Source organism: Nothobranchius furzeri, chromosome 5 (assembly GCF_043380555.1).
Source record: "Nothobranchius furzeri strain GRZ-AD chromosome 5, NfurGRZ-RIMD1, whole genome shotgun sequence".
Lineage (NCBI taxonomy): Eukaryota > Metazoa > Chordata > Actinopteri > Cyprinodontiformes > Nothobranchiidae > Nothobranchius > Nothobranchius furzeri.
Genome location: NC_091745.1, coordinates 17,462,379 through 17,482,624, shown reverse-complemented (window position 1 = coordinate 17,482,624; position 20,246 = coordinate 17,462,379). Strand labels below are relative to the sequence as shown.

Here is a 20,246-nt window from a genome sequence, read left to right as displayed (position 1 = left end):
TGACTTCTTCTACTTTTTTTTATCACTTACATGCTACAGGGGTGGACACTGCCCCCTGCAGGTACCGTCCGTAAAAAGTATTTGTTGAGTTTGAATCGGTTTTAATGTTTACTCGCCCCCTCTAGCGGTTAGAATAATCACTACAGCCGGCCACAGACACAAGTTGACAGAACTGAACTACAAAATAAAACATTTCAAAATTGCTTATACAAACTCCACCAGGTGTCAGTAAAGGCCAAATGTTATGAAACTGTACTTATTTTTGTATAAAATTTAAATAAAATCTTTCGAAACGGATGTTAATATCAATAAATATTTCGACATATCTTAGAGAGTAATATAGATGCTTAATGTCTGTGAAGGTTCTCAGTCATCCAGGTCATTGTAGTCTAAGGAGCTTTGAAAGAAAAGCGTCTGGACTTCTTTGAGTTGCTTGAAGACAAAGCTCCTTAGACCATAGATGCTTAATGCACACAAATACAGCTATAAATAATAAATAAATAAATAAACATTTTTAAAAACTGGATCATGACATGTCTTTTAAACGCCGTCGTGTCTCTTATTTTGACAGGTTGTGTGAAAACCGTATCCGCCTTAGCAGCAGCTAGCAGCAGAGACATCATCATGGCAACCGAGTACGAGTGAGTTTGTTGATATGGCAAAAATTCCTTCAAAATATTCATGACACGCTTTGAATTTTACCCGCACGCTCCCGCACATTAAGGTTTGCTGTTCTCGGTACAATCGGATGAAATGTCGTAGGTGTTGTAGCTAGCTGAAGGGGAAGCTAACAGGTTACGTCAAAAGGGCCAGGCTAAAAACAGTAAATAAGCCGAAAACCGTTTTTGTTTACAGTGTTCAGTCTGAGATCGAGGTTCTGCAGTCCATCTATCTGGACGAGCTGAAGGTGGACAGAAGGGACGAGGGGTAAATCTGCTCATTTCAGAACATCTTTGTGTTATAAATCACTGGTTGGGTTATATGTGAGCAAATAATGATATGAAGACGTTAAATATTTGCAACAAAGGGATAAGAATGTCTCCCAAATCTATTTGATGGGAAAAAACTCAGCTGATTATGTTATATATATGTATATATATTTTTTAACTCTTACCATGGGTTTAATTTAATGACAGTCAACCAGAATTAAATGCATCTGTATAAAAAATTATTAGCAATCAAAACAAACATAATAGTATCTATTTTTCCAGGAAATGACTGAGTGATGAATTGGAAAGTGCAGCCAGTGTATTCATTAAACTGAGTAGACAATAGTGGTTCTCATTTGGTCCTAAGCAGAAATGTCTAGAAACATATTTTAATTTGGTGGGGCTTTAACTACCTTCGTGTGTCTGCTGTTGTGTTTTTGCTACAGGAGCTGGGAGGTGAGTCTGGTTCTGTACCCATCCACGGCGGAGGACTCTGTGTCTCAGTTTGTCCGACTCACTCTGACTTTGACCCTCAATCAGCAGGTATGTCCGAGGTTACCTCATGTGTGTGCACAGACAACGGTTAGTGCAGACGTAGATCATACACATTTTTAATAATAAACCAAAAAATGTGATATTTGTTTTGGAAAACAAACTAAGCACATGTCTTGGCTTCAGAAGCTAGTGCCTCTCTAGGGGCAAACATAACCTTCGGTGTTTGTCTTGTATAATATTATTACACGACATTTTATGACTCGTGCCCTTTAGATTACAACAGGCTACAGCCTGCTCCAGACTAACAAAGTCATTATTTCATTGTTCTCTCTCTAACTGGATCTGACTCACTCTGCTGTCTCTGTTGGTTCAGTACCCCTCATCATCTCCTGTCATCTCCATCCGTAACCCCCGTGGGCTTTCTGACGATATACTCAGCAGGTAACACGATGTTTTATTCACAGCTTCATTCCAAAGAAACTGCCCACATTCTGCTTAAAATCTTTTACAAATCTGAGTTTTTCTGCTCAGCGTCCAAAAATGTCTTCAGCTGGAGGCTGAGTCGTGGCTCGGTTCACCAGTCTTATACCAGCTCATCGAGGTCAGAACATGAATCCACCTGTTATATAATACTCCGTGTTCTCTGTTCACTGATTTTCTTCACTGTTTTTCTCCTTCAGAAAGCAAAAGAGATCCTGACTGAAAGCAACATTCCTCATGGAAACTGCGTCATCTGCCTGTATGATTTTAAGGTAAGCTGTTTCCCATCTGCCCGCCTGTCATGACCATTTGCTCTGATCTGTGCTGTTCGTTTGGCGTCTGAACTTTAATCCAAAGATTTAACAGTCGGTTATAAACACTCTTCATGAATTGTGCTCCCTCAGGAGGGCGAGGCGTTCACCAAGACGAGCTGCTATCACTACTTCCACTCTCACTGTCTCGGCCGCTACGCCAGTCACTCTGAGAGGGAGCTCCGCCAGAGGAGGAGGGAGCTGGAGGAGGACAAGACCAGGGACAAAACCGACCATCAGGTCACAAATCGGCACACGCCAACCAAAGTCCAAGGTCTCCTGAGTCCTTACTCTGATTGTCTGACAGGAGCTGACTGTGCTGTGCCCGGTGTGCCGAGAGCCTCTCATGTATGACATCGATCAGCTGTTGTCATCTCCTGCACCACAGCTGCCTGAGGTAAAACTCTGATTTACAGACCTGACGTGCCCCTCATCAGTGACAGAAACCTAACAGGCTTCTCCTCTCAGCTCGACGAGGCAGCGGTCGGGTCAGACTTTCAGCAGAAGTGGCGTGAGCTCCAGAAGCTGTTGGAGAAACAAAGATCTAAAGGTGGGATCATCGACCCTGAGGTGGAGTCAAATCGCTTTTTGATTCATATCCACGAGGTAAGAATGAAGTCGGACTCAAAAGAATGTTAAGCCGGGCGTACACTGTGTGACCTTTTCACTTTTTTGAGCCGATTTTCCACTCATGCGAGAATCCACGAGATCGGGGCGAGTTTTGCGCCGAGCGTCGTGTAGCGTCGAGAGGCGATTAACACCACGTGACCAGCTACCGATCAGCAATCGTGAGCTTGCACGGACTTCTGGTGTGTTTAATATTTCGCTCGTCCCTCGTGAGGGTATCGCACTGCTGAAGCGGCGCTGCGAGCGGCTGCGACCCAAAAAGTATCAGAACCGCTCACGGCGCATACGCAATCCTGCATCAACACCGCTCGCTATTTCCCTATAACACACGCTGTTCGTTTTTGTTTCTACTCGTTTTTTTACTCACAAGGATTGTGAAACTAGGTGGTTTGTCGTGTTCATGTCAAATTAAACTGATCACAAAACACAGATTTACTTTATTTCGTTTTCCTCATCCAACCCCCATAAATCCCTGTGTGTCCTCCTGCAGCACTCCCGAAGGACAACAGGCAAAACAAGACAAAAAAGTCTGACGTGTTGAGTAAAAACTGCTATTTTTAGCATATTTTTAGGGCCGACGTGTTGCTACCAGACGTGCAGTGTGAGCGCATGACTCGTGAGATCTGCCCTGCAAGGAAGTCGTACAGTTTGAGCTGAAGCTGCGTGCTATGAGTGGAAAAGTCACACAGTGTCCGCCCAGCTTTAGGGTAGCTGACCTTTGTGTAGGGAAGCCTATTTCTGCCAGTGCAAGTATAAGATAGATAACGTTTGACTGATCCATCACATAGGGATGTATTTTCATCATTGCAGTGGTAAAAATCTGCTTCCATTAGTTAGACTTGATTTTTTTTCCTCTTAAAAGGATCTTTTGAACGTATTTGTGACGCTCACCCACGCTCAGATGGTTTTGTTCTGATTCTTTTGCCATTCAAGTTAAAGTTTAGCAAACCTAGTCAGGGATGTGCAATAAAACGAGCGTGTGATGATGATGATGATGATGATGATGATGATGACGATGCTATAGCCAAACACTGGCCTGGTGGGGGAGTTTCTGTGTCCATGTAGATGTAGCTGAGTCTTTAAATGGTTGAAACTCAATGCCTCCTTTGGGCTGCAGCTCTGTGGATGAACCCCTGCTGATTAGAAGTCAGAGCAAACGGGACGGTTTGGAACAGAGAAGGTGTGAAAACTGTTGGTCATTGGTGATTCACAGCAGTAATTAGTCAAATCTTCATGTATTTGGAGGATTTTTCAAGATGATCGTGACTCGTGAGTTCTCTTGATGTTTCAGGTGCTCCTTCCAGTCTTTGCTCTTAAAGATTTTTTCTTCTTTTAAAAATAAAAATAGTACTCTGTTTGTACTCAGTGTCACGTTACGATGTGTGTGTTGGCTCCTGCAGACTCCACCTGTGGCTGAAAATGAAAACCTGGAGGTTGATGTTTCTCCTGGCCTCCCAGGGCCCCCCTCCTCTAACGAGGCTGGTGTCCAGGTGGAGCAAGTTGTTCCTGGACTGCCTCAGTGTGGAGACACTCCGGGTCAGAGGCGTCAGGGTCAGAACCACGTGAGGGGGCCAAGAAGAGGGGGTAGGTCCAGACCTCATCAGAGGAGAGGCGCCCCCATCAGAGTGCAGCTAGAGAAGCTTTGCCTGTCCTCGGACTGCACTGAAGAACCAATCAAAACTGACGCTCGGGGAGATCAAAGCCGACAGGTGCAACTAAACCCGGAGTCACATCAGAGCAGGAGCAGGATGAGCAGAGAAATCTCTGCAGAGCAACCGGAGAGGCAGGTCTCTCCGAACCACCGAGCCAAACATCCGTCAGCTCTGGAAGTCGAATGCCCAAAAGATGGAGGAAACTCTGCAGGCGGTCGTGGACATCGTGGAAGGAGGAGGGGTCCTCACAGACCTGGCCCACATTTCAGGACTCCTGGACCTCCACATCACTACTTGGATGGTCGAGCCCCCAGAGGTCACGGAGGAGCCAATAATCTGTGGGGAGGTGAAGGTGGTGGAGGCAGACCCAGCCGGGGTCACCACAGCAGGGGGTTTCATCAGCAGGTGGTGGAGCAGGGAAGAGAGGAGGTGGTATGACAAAGGGCAACAGGAGGGTCAGAGAACACGTATTTGTGCACCTCCGTTATCAGTCTGCTTAGATTTAAGCCCTGCAACAGAAAAGACTTCCACCCTGGTCTCTCACCCTCCCGTTTGTCTCCATCATCCTGGTGTCTGGTTTGCACTTTAATGCTCTCGAACGTCACATACAGATGGTCGCTGCTTTGTGTTGTGATGTTATCTGACTTAAAGAACTATGAATTAAATTTATCTGGATGTCATCCTGCGACTGTGTGTCTGCTTTCCTGCTTAAACATTTAAACACATTTTTATTTTGTTGATTTAGTGGGAAGAGCTTTGCTATGTGATGTAAACATGGTCAAACCACAAATGTTTTAAATTTACTCCAAAGTATAAAGACTCTGACATTTATTATTTTTAACGCCTTTTACGTTACTTTCACATGCAGCTGTTTTCTTAATACCGTGCTGCATGCACCATGATCATATGCAATTAGAACATTTGTAGAATTAAATCAGGGAAAAGTATAATTTTTAAACATCATGTAAGTTTTCCAGAAACCACTATTAACTAAATTGGTATTTTGAATATAGTGGATACCTGTGGGAGACTTTACATTTACACTGAGCTGTTTTATCTGGTTTGATGTTTAAAATTCTCATGAGACCTGAGCATTTATTTGGATTTAATTTCTCCCGTCTATACTGGGTTAGTAGGACCTCAAAAACACGTAAAACTTTAGTTTTGAAAATGTATCAGTTCAAAGTACAAGTTGTAATCTTTCATAATTGAAACATTTTAAATGAGAAAGAAGTATCTAAATAATCGGAGTGTGAAATATAAGCCTGTGTCAGGCAGATGTCAACCAGAAAATGGAGTTTTAGTCTGCAATATAAATATAGTAAGATGAAATAAATATTCTCACACAATTTAGATGAATAAAGAACACATTTAAATGTTCCTACCCATTATTGGATCTGATTCATGAAAACTTTGTAATTTGTTTTATTTAATTGGGAGGAACTCATCTTTGATGCTGTTCTCGATAACATCGAGCCATTTATTATGAAGAACCAAACAAACCACCAGCTGCTCACGGGAGATGTAGTTTTAGGCCGAAGGGGGAGTTTTTTTTTTTTTTTTTTTGGTGACGCCATCTTGGCCAGTGTTCGCTACTGCAGGACCAGCCCCCTGCGCGCCGCGGAACCGCAGATTGTAGTTGTTTTGAACACGACCGGGTATGACTGGCGGGAACGCGTTTCACAAGAACTACTGCAGCAACAAAGACTCCGAACCCAGAATGGACGTGGACATGGACTCGGGTCGGACTGAGAGTGAGCGCGGAGAGCTGGACAGCAGCATCCCGGCTCCGTGCTCCTCCAACGGCAGCGGCGGGGAGGAGGACGAAGCGGAGGCCTTGGCTCGGCCGAGAGAAGCCGGCGGCTCGAGTATTCAGCACACCCCGGATGGAGGCGGGGTGCTCGGCAGCGGAAGGGAGCAGGAGGTGTCGGTGGAAATCGGAGAAACGTATCTGTGTCAAAGAGCCGATAAAACATGGCGTGAGTACTAACCCCAGTCACCCCCGTCCTGCTGGTGGAGACGGTGTGGATATCAATTTGTTCAAAAAACTTTATTAAGAACGCATGTGCGCACAGAGGAGCTTAAACGCACTTCTTCTGGTTTAGGTGGATATTACTGGAAGATCGGGTTATTTCTAACATTTAAAAGCACATTTTAAATTGGCAACCTAATAATTAAGTATAAACTTCAAATCCAAGTATTTAGTAATAGCTCAACAGTTACGCCCAAAACAAGTATCCATGTAATGTAAACATGTATTTTTACTGCTTTGTTTACCCAATAAATATATGTACACCATTGTCCAGTATTTATATTTAACAACTGATGTAAGTGAAGCTGATTTAGATCTATGCATTATATTTTTATTTATTTATTATTTACTAAATTATGGCTTTACTAAAATACATTTTGTTTCCTTTTTGCTTGAAGACTTTGAAGCTCGTCTGAACGGTTGCATAACGATTCTTAAGACTTTCTATAGCTCTCTTAAAGTTTATCTTTGGACTTGGGATGCTTTTTCTCTTAATTTCGATGTAGCTTTGTTGGACTCGGTTCGTAAATGTGCACAAGTGGTGAGCAACATGTTTGGCTTGTAACTGGATTCTGTGGCTTTTGCAGACACCGCAGAAGTGATTCAGTCTCGACTGAATGAGCAGGAGGGTCGGGAGGAGTTTTATGTCCACTATGTAGGTTGTAAGTACAAAACTCACCCTGTTGGGGCGCAATTTAAATCCACGTGTGTTTGTTTGTGCTTTCTTTGTTCTTTCATCTGCTCGCATTCTGAGAGATTTTTATTTCTATGGCAAACAGTCAACAGGCGGCTGGATGAATGGGTGGGTAAATCCCGCCTGGCGCTCACCAAGACAGTGAAGGATGCAGTAAGAAAGAGCACAGAGATCGGAGGTGTGGGTGATCTGGGGGATCAGCCTGAGAGGAAGATTACCCGCAACCAGAAGCGGAAACACGATGAGATCAACCATGTGCAGAAGGTTGACATGTTTGTTTCTTTTTGTTAGTTTTAGATGTCATGAGTTTTGTTTATTTGATGATGTTTTGTTTACAGACGTACGCAGAGATGGATCCAACAACAGCAGCGCTGGAGAAGGAGCACGAGGCGGTGTGTAACTATCTCTGCTTCGCCTGTGAGGATAAATAACCCTACATGTCAGCTTCTAACCCTTTCACTCACTTCAAATCTCCAGATCACCAAAGTGAAGTATGTAGATAAGATCCAGATTGGAAACTTTGAGATTGACGCCTGGTACTTTTCCCCGTTTCCTGAGGATTATGGCAAGCAGCCCAAGCTGTGGATCTGCGAGTACTGCCTTAAATACATGAAGTATGAGAAGTCGTTCAGATTTCACCTGGTGAGTTTATCTCTAAACAGTAAGTGCTGTGCTGTGGGTTCTTGTTTTATTTAGATTTTAAAGTTAAGGTAGTGATCAAACAGAAGCTAAAGTGCAACAAAATCACAGAGTCTTTGCATTTGGTTTCAAAACATCTTAAAGGTTTTTATTAGGGATGACGAGTGCTTGTGAGCAATCAGTGTCTTACCTGCAGAAAACATGGATGGGATCAAGCGAGACGGAACGAGTGTCGTAAAATTCATGCAGAGGCATGGCACGTTTATAAGAAACGCTGTTGCCGTAATATTACTCTGATCTGCCGGAACGGTGTGTCTTGTAAAAAGGGCTTAAAACAGAGGCACGAAACTGCTCAGAACAGAGACCGGCAACGTCATTGGGTACCTCTTAGTAGGGCTGCTCGATTATGGCAAAAATAATAATCACGATTATGGTGACTGAAATTGAAATCACGATTATTTAGGACGATTTTTCTATTTATGTTGATTTTATTTGTTTTTATTCAGTCATAAAATTGCTCAGGGCACAATCAGGACAAAAATAAGAAACAAGATGATCACTAAAATAACTCCTGATTCGCAGTATAAAAAGACCAATATACTTATAGCTCATAGTCTATGACCCAAGGGTTATAGACCTTGGTTTAACTCATTTAAGTGTAATCAGTACAGACCCAAATACCAATATCTTGCATATACTGACAGCAAGAATTATACAGTGGCATTTATAACAAATACATGCAAATAAATTGATGTTCACAAAATGTTGCATAATATGTATTTAGTCGTGTCAAGGTGCTGCTGGAGAGTGCACTAGCACCGTGTCCTCAGAGAGATTAGTTATTATTTATCAGCGTGAGGAACTTATTTCTACCTTATTTATAAACTATTTATTTACAAGTCCATCAGTTAATGTAATAATTGTCCCAACCACAGCTGCACCCCCCACCTCCCAACCCGGTCTCACAGCAATCGGGGCAAGCTGCACGTGTGTTTAGCACGCTGCACGTGCACATTTAGCCGTTTTAGTAGCTCAGGAGTCCGCAGGTACGGTGTGTGTGTCACTCACTCTGGTTAATCCAACAGGGAACCGGCTCCGAGAGCTGTCTTTAGCGACTGGCACATCACTGCATCATTCCCTTTCCTAATGTCCTGAAGAACGGTCCGGAGCGCAGGCGGAGTGTTTAGCTAACCTGCAGGAAATGTCGACGACAGTTATCCAGAAAGTAGCTAAGGGTTACCAGAGATGTTTCTGAGGTGTTCGCTAGGTACTTTTAAGTTAAAAAGTCAAGAAGGGGGTCTGAAAAGCTGCTAGAAATAGCGTCAAAGTTACAAAGTTGGCAACACTGTGGGAGGAGCGCTTCATTTGCAACTCGGGGCAGCGCAGGCGGGAGGAGCAAATAATCGGCTTGTTTTGTTTTTTATAATCGTTCAAAACTCGGATCGTAATCGTGATTAAAATTCGATTAATTGAGCAGCCCTACCTCTTAGCCATCAGCTATGGCTGATTCCAAATCAGTGTAGGGCAGAGTTTTAACATGAAGATGGAAATATAATGAATTTTTTAGCCTGAATTTTTAATTTTAAACAAGGTACACAAAAAATACCAAAATATTGATTACACATGACATGTCTACAGCACTATTAGACACTCATTTATACAGTTTATCAGCAAAAAATGTTGATTTAGGTGTTACTAGTTTCTTAAAGTTGCAGTGTGTAGTTTCTAGCCACTAGAGGGCAGTACATACATACATTTCAGGGTAGTTTTACACCGCATCTTTGTGACTGTTGCTAGTTAAAAAAGCATTACAGTAAATGTTACCTGTGGAGCAGAAAGAATGCAAACTTGTCGTGACTCCTCAGACGTTGATGGTTCTTTGGGTAATTCCATAAGAGAATGCAATGCCAATTCAAAAATACTTTATTAATCCCAGAGGGAAATTGATTTGTAGTTTTCAGGCGCTGTATTTTCCGGATCTGCTTGGGGACTTGCGCCTGCCGATGACGTCATCTAACTACGGCAATACCGCTCCGCCAAAATATATTGCAACTCTTTTTCAAGTCTGTCCTTTTATGTATGTTTTAGAAAGAGTTTAGCAGTTTTGTTATTAAATTTGTGTTTCTTACTGCCTAAATGTTTTTGAACGTGGTAACGTTATGTAGCGTCACGACCTAAAGGTCATAAACAGGATCTGCTGCGTCTGCTCGAGCAGAGACATAAAGTCTCTGACAGGCTAATCTACATGAGATAGTGGCCAAGGTCTTTCATGCACTCTGCTCACCTGAACTGCTTCACCTCTGTCAGCGAAGACAAGATCTATTTTTGATAAATACCTAATCAACAACTTTGTTATTACTGATAATAATGTGAGCCCAATGTTCAATCAATCTGTGAAATGACAATGTTATTACTTGATATTATAATCCTGCGATCAGTAGTATTTTACAAGTTATTATAATCCTGGACTTTTGCACTAGACACTGATGACACAGAGTAATGCTAAAGTCACACGACACATTTCCTTTTGTCTGATCCAATCAGAACCTTCGTTTCTGGCTAGGCGTGGTTTTCTGTGGTGTTTGTATAAACCCTCTTTGGCATGTCAAATTCTGACAATTATAAAAACTATCCCACGCCACCTTTAGTTCAGTTCAAGCGTTCTAGAGAAGTCTCGGATAGGCCATCCGGACTTCCTCTTCAGCCTTAAAGAACCTCAGATAAGCTGGATAAAATCTTTTGCAAGTTACACCTGACCGCAACGGTTCCTTCAGAATAAAAGCTGAACCTCGTGACCCCTTCAGGGTCTTGGAGACGTCAGTGATAACCTGTCGTGACCTGGAAGCATTCCAAGACTAGTTTGGTCGGCACCGCTGCTTTTCTACCGGCTTCGGTACCAAAGAGGGTCCACGAGGACCTTGACATTCTGGATCTAACGGAGGCTTCCCCTGGGGTACGTAGACCGACAGATGGCATTTCATGTGTGTTATAAATCTCCTACTAAAGTTTAGAGCAAAACATTCACTCCTACTCAGAACTAAATGCTTCTCCGGATACGCTGGTTCTGAATAACATTCCACACACACACCATCATCATTCATCACGTCTCACTCCACCTTACTCCATCAGTACACAGAGTGTTAAAGTTAGTCTTGTTTAAATTGTGTAGAAATTAATTTCTTAACTATTATAAACCTGACTCTCTTTCCTTGGAGTTAATACGAAGCGTTGCTTAATCCCTGCAATAAAAAGTTCTGATCTTCTGGTTAAAATATTCAAAGATCCATCAGATTGATATTTCATATTTCTATGGAATCTCACATTTATGGTTCATAAGTAAGATGTAAACGACCCATCCTTTACAGTTACTTCCAAAAGTTGTATGTTCAGCCAGTAATCTGGTGTGACGTCATCGACAGGCGCAGGACCCCAAGCTGGCCAGAAGGAAACACAGTATCCCCCAAAGAGGACCTTATGTGCTTTAGACCTGATTTTTATGGTTATATGGTAAGAAGCTGCCAACTGGACATCATTTTATTCATTTTCAACAACGTTTTGATGGATATTTCCAGAGACTAAAGGTGAAAACCACTGGTTCTCTCTTTAAGATTAGAATAATCTTTTCTAGGGATGTAAGAAAATATTGATATAGCAATATATCGTGATTTTTTTCCAGCAATATTATATTGATATTCAAAAGCTGTATATCTAATTTTTGGAAGAATTTACATGCAAACGTGTGTATTTTCTTTTGGTGTAATTCAAACGCCGACTGCTAGTTGGCAGCAGTGTGCAGTGGGTTTGTTTCCACCATTGAAATGTAAATCCCTCTATTATGGTTCAGGTACCTCATGTTGAACATGTCAAGTATCAGTTTGGATTGTTTGTTGAATTTTCCTACAATAAATTCAGTGTAAAAATATCATCTGAACGTATCGCAGTATATCGTGATACATGTTATCGTCTACCCTGTATCGCGATACATATTGCGATAATTTCACCAATACACACCCCTAATCTCCCCGTTTTAAGATCAGTGGCCGTTTCTCAGTACGCTCTTGCGTACTTGACAAATCTGTTCTTGGCAAGTACAGCAGAAGGTCAGAGTGAAGGAGGACGAGGACAGCATTAGGAACAGAACCTGCTCTGTTGCGTTATGGCAGTAAGCGCTGCTTTGTGGTACGGTTGATGTGAAATAAAAATGGGCGATGCTGCTTTAATTTTGATAGTGTGTTGTCAAATTGGCAGTTTGCAGAATTGTGAATAGTGGGGAAAAATAAACACACAGCAAATTTTACAGGTTACACATGATTATCTACAATAACTGACAGTTTTATATTTATTGATTTAGACTTCATTATTTTTTTTTATTAGCCGTCTCCTCTTGACATTTTCTGTTCGGGCTGTAATGGGTTGGCACAATGCATTATGGGATAGCTTGTTGTCCCAAATCCGCAGAAGGATGCATTAAGGCATCATCTGTATAACGGGCAGAGCAAGAACACATCTGGGAACTTTGAGCGTAGAACAGTAGAACCAGCGCTGACGAGGTTTCACAAAGAAGTACAGACAAGTACGCATGATGAGACACAGCCATGGTCTCTTCTCACCACTCTGTTTTTTATTTTTTTAAACTTTGTTCTTTCTTAGTAAGAAACCATTTCACCAAAGTAAATGATGTATTTGATTTCCTTTTGCTGTAGTTTACTTCAGTATCAATAACAAACATTTTCCTCCTCAGTCTAACTGTCAGTGGAGACAGCCTCCAGGAAAAGAGATCTACCGGAGAAGTAACATCTCAGTCTTTGAGGTGGACGGGCGAGACCACAAGGTGAGGACACGCGCAGGTGGACGCAGCACGGGTCCTCCAGACGTCTCACAGGCTTAGCTGTAATACTTGTGTTCTGCTTTCAGATCTACTGTCAGAATCTCTGTCTGCTGGCCAAGCTGTTTCTGGACCATAAGACACTTTATTTTGACGTGGAGCCGTTCATCTTCTACATCCTCACAGAGGTCAACAAGCAGGGAGCGCACATAGTCGGATACTTCTCCAAAGTAAGTCTCACCATCAGCAGCTGTGTCTTTCTGTTGTTGTTCATTTATTTTAGCTGGTTTGAACGAGTAAGTTAACCAGATATGTAAATGGTACAGTAGTGCAATGGTATAGTAGTGCAAGTACTAAGGGTGCACTGATCTATCGGCCCCGATATAATTTTTTTCTTCATATTGGTGATGGGCTAAAAGCTGTAATCGGTGCACCCCTATAGTTAATGTAAAAGCAAATAATTGCTATAGAATATTTTTGTACAAGTCTATCAAAACAGGTACAAAAGGTTTGTCTTCAAAATTAGAAAAATGAATGTCTAAAGGAACAAATATGGTTTTGTAGTTCAAACGGCAACGCTACATATGTTCATTTAGATTTGAGAACATTGTTTCATGAGTGTTCATATTGGCTTTCTCAATAAAAGGAAATTGAAACATTCACATTATCTGCTTTTAGTTGAGACAAAATTGGTATCGGCAAATGCGGTTTTTCTCAACATCGGTGATCGGTCAGAAACCACAACCGGTGCGCCCCTAGCAATTACTAGTTTATTATATGTAATAAAGCAAATGTCACTGAATTTCTTCCAAACCAACCTTAATATGTTTTCATTAGCCGTCCTTGTATTATAGTTATCGTCCATGTATTTACCCCTAGTTATTTGTTTATTCTTTTATCTCCCTTTTTCATTTTCCTCTTATTTATTTAAACTGTTTCATTTTACATGTAAAAAAGTTAGAATAATAATTAATTCATTATTCATAAAACTGCCTGGTCAAAAGTCGCCCCCTAAAATATTGGACACTAATATTTAATTAACCCTGGAGAAGGTCCATACCTGCTGTAGTGTCACCAAACACACCGACCCGACTCCAGTTCATATTTAACTGCTTTTATTTTGTTTCAGTTCTTTTTCAGAAACAGTTCTAAATATTTTTGTTCCTTTTACACTCAACAAAAATATAAACGCAACACCTTTGTTTCTGCTCCCATTTTTCATGAGATGGACTTAAAGATCTAAAATTTATTCCAGACACGCAATATCACCATTTCTCTCAAACATTGTTCACAAATCAGTTTAAATGTGTGATAGTGAGCACTTCTGCTTTGCTGAGATAATCCATCCCACCTCACAGGCGTGCCACATCAAGATGCTGATTCGACATCATGAGTAGTGCACAGGCGTACCTTATACGCCCACAATAAAAGGCCACCCTGGAATGTGCAGTTTTGTCTCACAGCAAAATGCCACAAGCATTGAGGGAGCGTGCAATTGGCATGCTGACAGCAGGAATGTCAACCAGATCTGTTGCTCGTGCATTGAATGTTCATTTCTCCACCATAAGCCGTCTCCAAAGGCGTTTCAGAGAATATGGCAGTACATCCAACCAGCCTCACAACCGCAGACGATGTGTAACAACACCAGCCCAGGACCTCCACATCCAGCAGGTTCACCTCCAAGATCGTCTGAGACCAGCCACTCAGACAGCTGCTGAAACAATTGGTTTGCATAACCAAACAATTTCTGCACAAACTGTCAGAAACCGTCTCAGGGAAGCTCAACTGCATGCTCGTCGTCCTCATCGGGGTCCTGACCTGACTCCAGCTCGTTGCCGTAACAGACTTGAGTCGGCAAATGCTCACATTCAATGGCACGTTGGAGAGGTGTTCTCTTCACAGATGAATCTCGGTTTACATTGTCCAGGGCAGATGGCAGACAGCGTGTGTGGCATCGTATGGGTGAGCGCTTTGCTGATATCAGTGTTGTGGATTGAGTGGCCCATGGTGGTGGTGGGGTTATGGTATGGGCAGGCATCTGTTATGGACGAAGAACACAGGTGCATTTCATTGATGGCATTTTGAATGCACAGAGTTGCCGTGATGAGATCCTGAGGCCCATTGCTGTGCCGTACATCCATGAACATCACCTCATGTTTCAGCAAGATAATGCACGGCCCCATGTTGCAAGGATCTGTACACAATTCTTGCAAGCTGAAAATGTCCCAGTTCTTGCATGGCCAGCATACTCACCGGACATGTCACCCGTTGGGCATGTTTGAGATGTGCTTGACTGGCGTATACGACAACGTGTACCAGTTCCCACTAATATCCAACAACTTCGCACAGCCATTGAAGAGGAGTGGACCAACATTCCACAGGCCACAATTGACAATCTGATAAACTCTATGCGAAGAAGATGTGTTGCACTGCATGAGGGTAGCGATGGGTACTGAATTTGGTACTTTTTAAGGTACCGACCGAATTCCATAGTACCGACCGAGCACCGATTCACGTCATTTGAAACGGTGCCTCGTTTCGGTACCCGTCCTTCATAACGAGAACTTGCCTAGACAGCTGCGCAAGAGCGTTATGTCGTCGGTCGCTGCGAGCGAGTTGTAAACAGAGCAGCATGGTAGAAAGAATGCACGCTAAAGCTTGGGTCCACTTCACTAAATGTGATGGATAACTGGGTGATGATGAAACCATCAACAACGATCTAAGTGAGACATCCTCATTTTAATCTGCTCCGGTAGGTAAATAAAATGTTTAAGATAACGTTACCTTGATATGTTAGCTTCCGTTCCGCTAATGGTGTGTTCGCTTTCTCCTCGGAATTCCGAATCTCCGGCTAGAAGAACATGAACGCGCTCAAAAGTTTGGCTTCACTTTACTAAATGCGGCGGGTGATTGGGTGAAGATGAAACCAGTGACAACGATCTAAGTGTGAGGCATCATCGTTTAAATCTGCTCCAGCAGCTAAATAATCTGTTTAAGATAACGTTAGCTTGATATGTTAGCTTCCATTGCCACCATTGTTATCAGCTAATGGTGCGTTCGCTTTGTCCTTGGAAATTCTAACTTCCCAGTAGGAAAAATCAAATGAAAAAGGACGGCAAAAGGAATGAAGATACACAATAAATTTAGTTCACAGTAAAGATGTTTGCTTCAGTTTAATTATCAGCTTATAAAACTATAAGGACGATGTTAAAATACAAACAGTTGAATGATATTTATTGTGATATTTATCAAATATGGTTATAAATTGAGAAAAATATATATTTAATTATAAAAGAGAATTAAAATATTAAACACTCAAAAGTATCTAAAATTGGTACTGTTAAGTACCGGTATCGATTCCTAGGTACCGGGAATTAGTACTGAATCTATTCAAATGTCAAAGGTACCCATCCCTAAATGGTGGCCACACCAGATACTGACTGGTTCTGAGTCCCCAGACCCCCAACAAAGCAAAAAACTGTGCATTCCAGGGTGGCCTTTTATTGTGGGCAGTATAAGGTACACCTGTGCACTACTCATGATGTCAGATCAGCATCTTGATGTGGCACACCTGTGAGGTGGGATGGATTATCTCGGCAAAGCAGAAGTGCTCACTATCACACATTTAGACTGATTTGTGAACAATGTTCGAGAGAAATGGTGATATTGTGTATCTGGAATGAATTTTAGATATTTAAGTCCATCTCATGAAAAATGGGAGCAGAAACAAAGGTGTTGCGTTTATATTTTTGTTGAGTGTATGTTTTAAAATGACTAATATTATAAATTGTAGGGTGAAGCTAGAAATGAACGTTTAGTTTTTCTTTTGCAGGAAAAAGAGTCTCCAGATGGGAATAACGTGGCCTGTATTCTCACTCTTCCACCTTACCAGCGCAGAGGCTACGGGAAGTTCCTCATAGCTTTCAGTAGGTCGAAGGCCTCTGCCATGTTATATACTATAGTACAAATATTACTGGTAGTTAAACATACCCATTTATATATTTTAGAAACTTTGGCTGTTTTCTTAAATCTTTATTCAGAATCTGCTTTATTTGTGATCTTATTTGATGGTTTGCTACACCATCACCTCTGACTGGTGTTCTTACCTCCAATAGTTCATTGTTGGTGCCAGTGGGTACTGCCTTGGCTCCATCTCACATACATAAACGTAAATCAGAGCTGAAATGTGATTTTGTTGAGACAAACTGAGTTTTCATATTTAATCAGCTCAATTTCTTCCTAAACGTTTGGAAAGATGTTTTCTTTTTTATGTTCATAAAACATTTTAGTTATCTTGGGCTAAATGACAGATTTCATGATTGGACTCTTCTCTGGATTATTGAGAAAATAACTGGTGGAGTAAACAGTATTGTGTGTTTTGCCGCTGTGTGTAGGTTATGAGCTCTCGAAGCTGGAGAACACCGTCGGCTCTCCTGAGAAGCCTTTGTCTGATCTGGGGAAGCTGAGCTACAGAAGTTACTGGTCCTGGGTTCTGCTGGAGATCCTGAGGGACTTCAGAGGAACGCTGTCCATCAAAGATCTCAGGTGAGCACGCAGAGAACAGCAGAAACAGTGTCGTCTGCTGTAGGGGATCACGACTGCTTTCATTCACTAACTGGGCGTCAACGATCAGAGTTCACTAATAACCAAACAACTTCAACCATTAAAATGTGTAAATAAAAAAAATTAAAAACTAGTTTGTCACGAAGTATGAAATGTGCTTTGAAGAGTCAGATAGTCGTCCGTGTTTTATCCTTAGATTGAAACGTTAATAAAAATATTTAAAAATATTAAAGATGCACCAAATCAGGCTGAGATGCATCCTTCATCACCTGCTGAATCTTCTCATGAAATCCTCACTAGAACTCACTGCTGATGTCACCAGCACTGATCCTGTTTTTCAGCCAGATGACCAGCATCACTCAGAGTGACATCATCAGTACTCTGCAGTCTCTCAACATGGTGAAATACTGGAAGGGCCAGCATGTCATCTGTGTGACGCCCAAACTGGTGGAGGAGCACCTGAAGAGCGCCCAGTACAAGAAACCACCCATCACAGGTAGGTGGAGCCCCCCTTCGCTCTGCGGAAACGCCACTTCCTGTTCTCTGTGATGCTGGGAGACACACAGCTCAGGTTACAGGTCTCTGCTGGGCAATCTTCTGAAAACAATCATTCACAAGAGATGTTGATAAATGATGAAAGCAGCTAGAGAAAAACTCTGGAAGTGCTACAGAAAGTCTGGAGGGCCGATGATCTGGACCCTTTAAGGCTCACAGGAATGTTTGGCTGCTTGGAAGGAAACTAGAGAAGGACCTGATCATGAGTTTTGTATTTTTATCTTTCATGTCCAGTTCTTGTCCCCAAGGTTTAACCAATCAGTGGACATTCATAACAAATGTCTTTTTTGCTTTATTTTCATCAGTTAAAGTATTTTATAACTTTTAAGAATTATTAATTTTCTGTACGTAATTCTTATTTAATCTCCAGGTGAACAGTTACCCTTTGGCTGTAGTTCTGTTGTAATTCCTACATCTGAGGATATGTAGGAAACACTCGGCTTAGCGAAGCCTGTTGTTTGAACTTCCTGGGGACTTTTTAAGGTGCTTGTCTCTTTTTGTTGACAGTGGACACCATGTGTTTGAAGTGGGCGCCTCCCAAGAATAAACAAGTCAAGTTGTCGAAGAAGTGAGACGAAAGCATCCCACATGCCAGCCTACCTGTTTTCACACAGACTGTATATAGTTGTTAGTAGTGTCGATATTTTCTTATAATAAACTTGTATATACACACATGAAAAAATACTTTTCTGTTTTTATTCGACTTAAATGTTGGTTCTACATATCTATAATTGGTCATTGGATTTCACTCCGGTGTTTTTAGTATAAATGATGGGTTTCGTTTACATCTGCATACAGGAAATAAAAATTATAATTTGAGAGAAATGCCTTCATGTTATGGCCACCAGCCTCTTCAGCTCCAGGAGCCAGGATCACCCAGCCTCCTGGGATCAGCCTAGACTCCGCCCTTCCTCCTCCTCTTCTCTAGGCTGCTGATGAGCTGAATCCATCCAATGGCCCACACCTGGGATAGAAGGTTGTGCCATCAACAGTCTAGGAGGCAGCAGTGCAGGGGTCCTGCTGTCCTCCAGGCGTCGTATTGGATGAATTTTAACTAAAAATTCAGATGATCCAGATGGGTCTTGTGAGGTTATTCCCTCTTATATGTCAACATAGTTGACTGATGACCTTAATGGTCTTTGTAATTGGTATTTTAAGGTTAACTTTGTTTTTTAGACACTATCAGCTTCGTGCTTTTAAACACCTTTTTGTTATGGTGAAACTTTAAATCAGTTTTAACCAGGTGCCCTAATCTTTTAATGTTAACCTTTTTGTTAAGACTTTTAAATAAGCCTTAGTTTTGTTCAGTGTTATTTTAATAGCACCCTCCACCTGTTTGCACCTTTTTTTTAAACCTTTTATGACAAACACATTTTATTTCAGAATTAAAATGTGTCATAAAAGGTGAATTCGAGTACCCGGTAGTCACACACTTGGGTGTGTATAAATTCAGTTCAAACTGCTTAAACAGGTCAGAGCAGGTAAACATCTTTACTTAAGAGAAAGTTTAAATTACCATTAAACCTTTAATAGGCTGTGTGATGTTTTCTGTTACAGAAATTAATGAATAAAAGAATTGTGTTGCATTACCTGAACTCTCGTTCAGAAAAGCAAAAAGCCTCCAGCAGAGGGCGCTATGAGTTATGAAACATGGATGTTTGTAAATAGGAGCTTTTTAAAATCAGAAAATTACATTCTGTTAAATCCATGTCAGTCTTTGAATTTTAGTAAGTAAATTTTATTTAAATAGCACTTATCACAGACAGTTACAACGTGCTTAACATAGATCAAAATATAATTATCTCAAAACGGAAAATGATTAACATCAGAAAAAATAGTAATAAAATTTCACTAAACAAATAAAAGATGATTACAGTTTTGTTTTATTCATGTCTTTTTTATTTTAGAAAAACAGGCATGACAAGTACATTTCAAAACATGAATTTTCTCAAGTTTTACCCATAGACTGTACATACATGGTTTTACCCCACAATGCGGCTCAAAAATTGAGCCCAACTCGGAAGTACCAAAATTTGCAGTTCCACCCTCATCCGCTGGGGGCTGGTGTCAGAAGCGAGCAAATCCTCATTGACTCCCATGTTAAAAATACCAATTTCACAGCAGAAATAAACATGTTTACAGCCTGGTACCAAAACATGTCTTTGGTTTAAATTATCTAGTTTACACTCATGACAACTCTGAGGGGGGTGAATTTTTTTCTCACTCTTCTGTTTAAGTGTATTAAAAGCCTAAAATTCTGTATAACTAATGAAAGGCCTCAGTAGAGCCTCGGTCTGGCCTGAAAACTGTTCGGTCATTTTCAGTCTCTCAACTTAGACCATTAGTTGTAGCATTTATGTATTCTTTGTTGGATATTATTTGTGCAATTGTGGGACAAAATGACTTGCTGTGGCAGTAATTGCACTAATAGAGCGTCCAAGGAG

General features: G+C 41.4%; 2 protein-coding genes across 2 annotated transcripts; both read left to right on the top strand.

Moving 5' to 3' along the window:
• The first annotated feature begins 351 nt into the window (after positions 1-351).
• On the top strand, positions 352-5,174 carry rnf25 (ring finger protein 25). Its single transcript, XM_015976076.3, has 10 exons — positions 352-641; positions 856-927; positions 1,376-1,472; positions 1,798-1,865; positions 1,956-2,025; positions 2,105-2,176; positions 2,309-2,455; positions 2,523-2,612; positions 2,684-2,821; positions 4,243-5,174. The coding sequence occupies exons 1-10, from the start codon at positions 529-531 to the stop codon at positions 4,930-4,932; spliced, it is 1,557 nt and encodes a 518-aa protein (XP_015831562.3). The 5' UTR covers positions 352-528; the 3' UTR covers positions 4,933-5,174.
• Positions 5,175-6,064: 890 nt separating this feature from the next.
• kat8 (K(lysine) acetyltransferase 8) lies at positions 6,065-18,486 on the top strand. The gene is made up of 11 exons (XM_070551487.1): positions 6,065-6,473; positions 7,114-7,188; positions 7,306-7,484; positions 7,559-7,612; positions 7,698-7,862; positions 12,601-12,690; positions 12,774-12,914; positions 16,517-16,610; positions 17,079-17,229; positions 17,589-17,743; positions 18,310-18,486. Exons 1-11 carry the CDS (start codon positions 6,155-6,157, stop codon positions 18,372-18,374), a joined length of 1,488 nt encoding a protein of 495 aa, XP_070407588.1. The 5' UTR covers positions 6,065-6,154; the 3' UTR covers positions 18,375-18,486.
• The last annotated feature ends 1,760 nt before the right edge of the window (positions 18,487-20,246 follow it).

Excerpts from the sequence above, each read along its gene's own strand:
- rnf25 (XM_015976076.3), top strand. The coding sequence starts at position 529 with ATGACATGTCTTTTAAACGCCGTCGTGTCTCTTATTTTGACAGGTTGT. Across the intron at positions 2,456-2,522 it reads GGGACAAAACCGACCATCAG|GAGCTGACTGTGCTGTGCCC; the intron begins GTCACAAATCGG and ends ATTGTCTGACAG. Across the intron at positions 2,613-2,683 it reads CTGCACCACAGCTGCCTGAG|CTCGACGAGGCAGCGGTCGG; the intron begins GTAAAACTCTGA and ends TTCTCCTCTCAG.
- kat8 (XM_070551487.1), top strand. The coding sequence starts at position 6,155 with ATGACTGGCGGGAACGCGTTTCACAAGAACTACTGCAGCAACAAAGAC. Across the intron at positions 12,691-12,773 it reads TGGACGGGCGAGACCACAAG|ATCTACTGTCAGAATCTCTG; the intron begins GTGAGGACACGC and ends TTCTGCTTTCAG. Across the intron at positions 17,230-17,588 it reads CTGTCCATCAAAGATCTCAG|CCAGATGACCAGCATCACTC; the intron begins GTGAGCACGCAG and ends CCTGTTTTTCAG.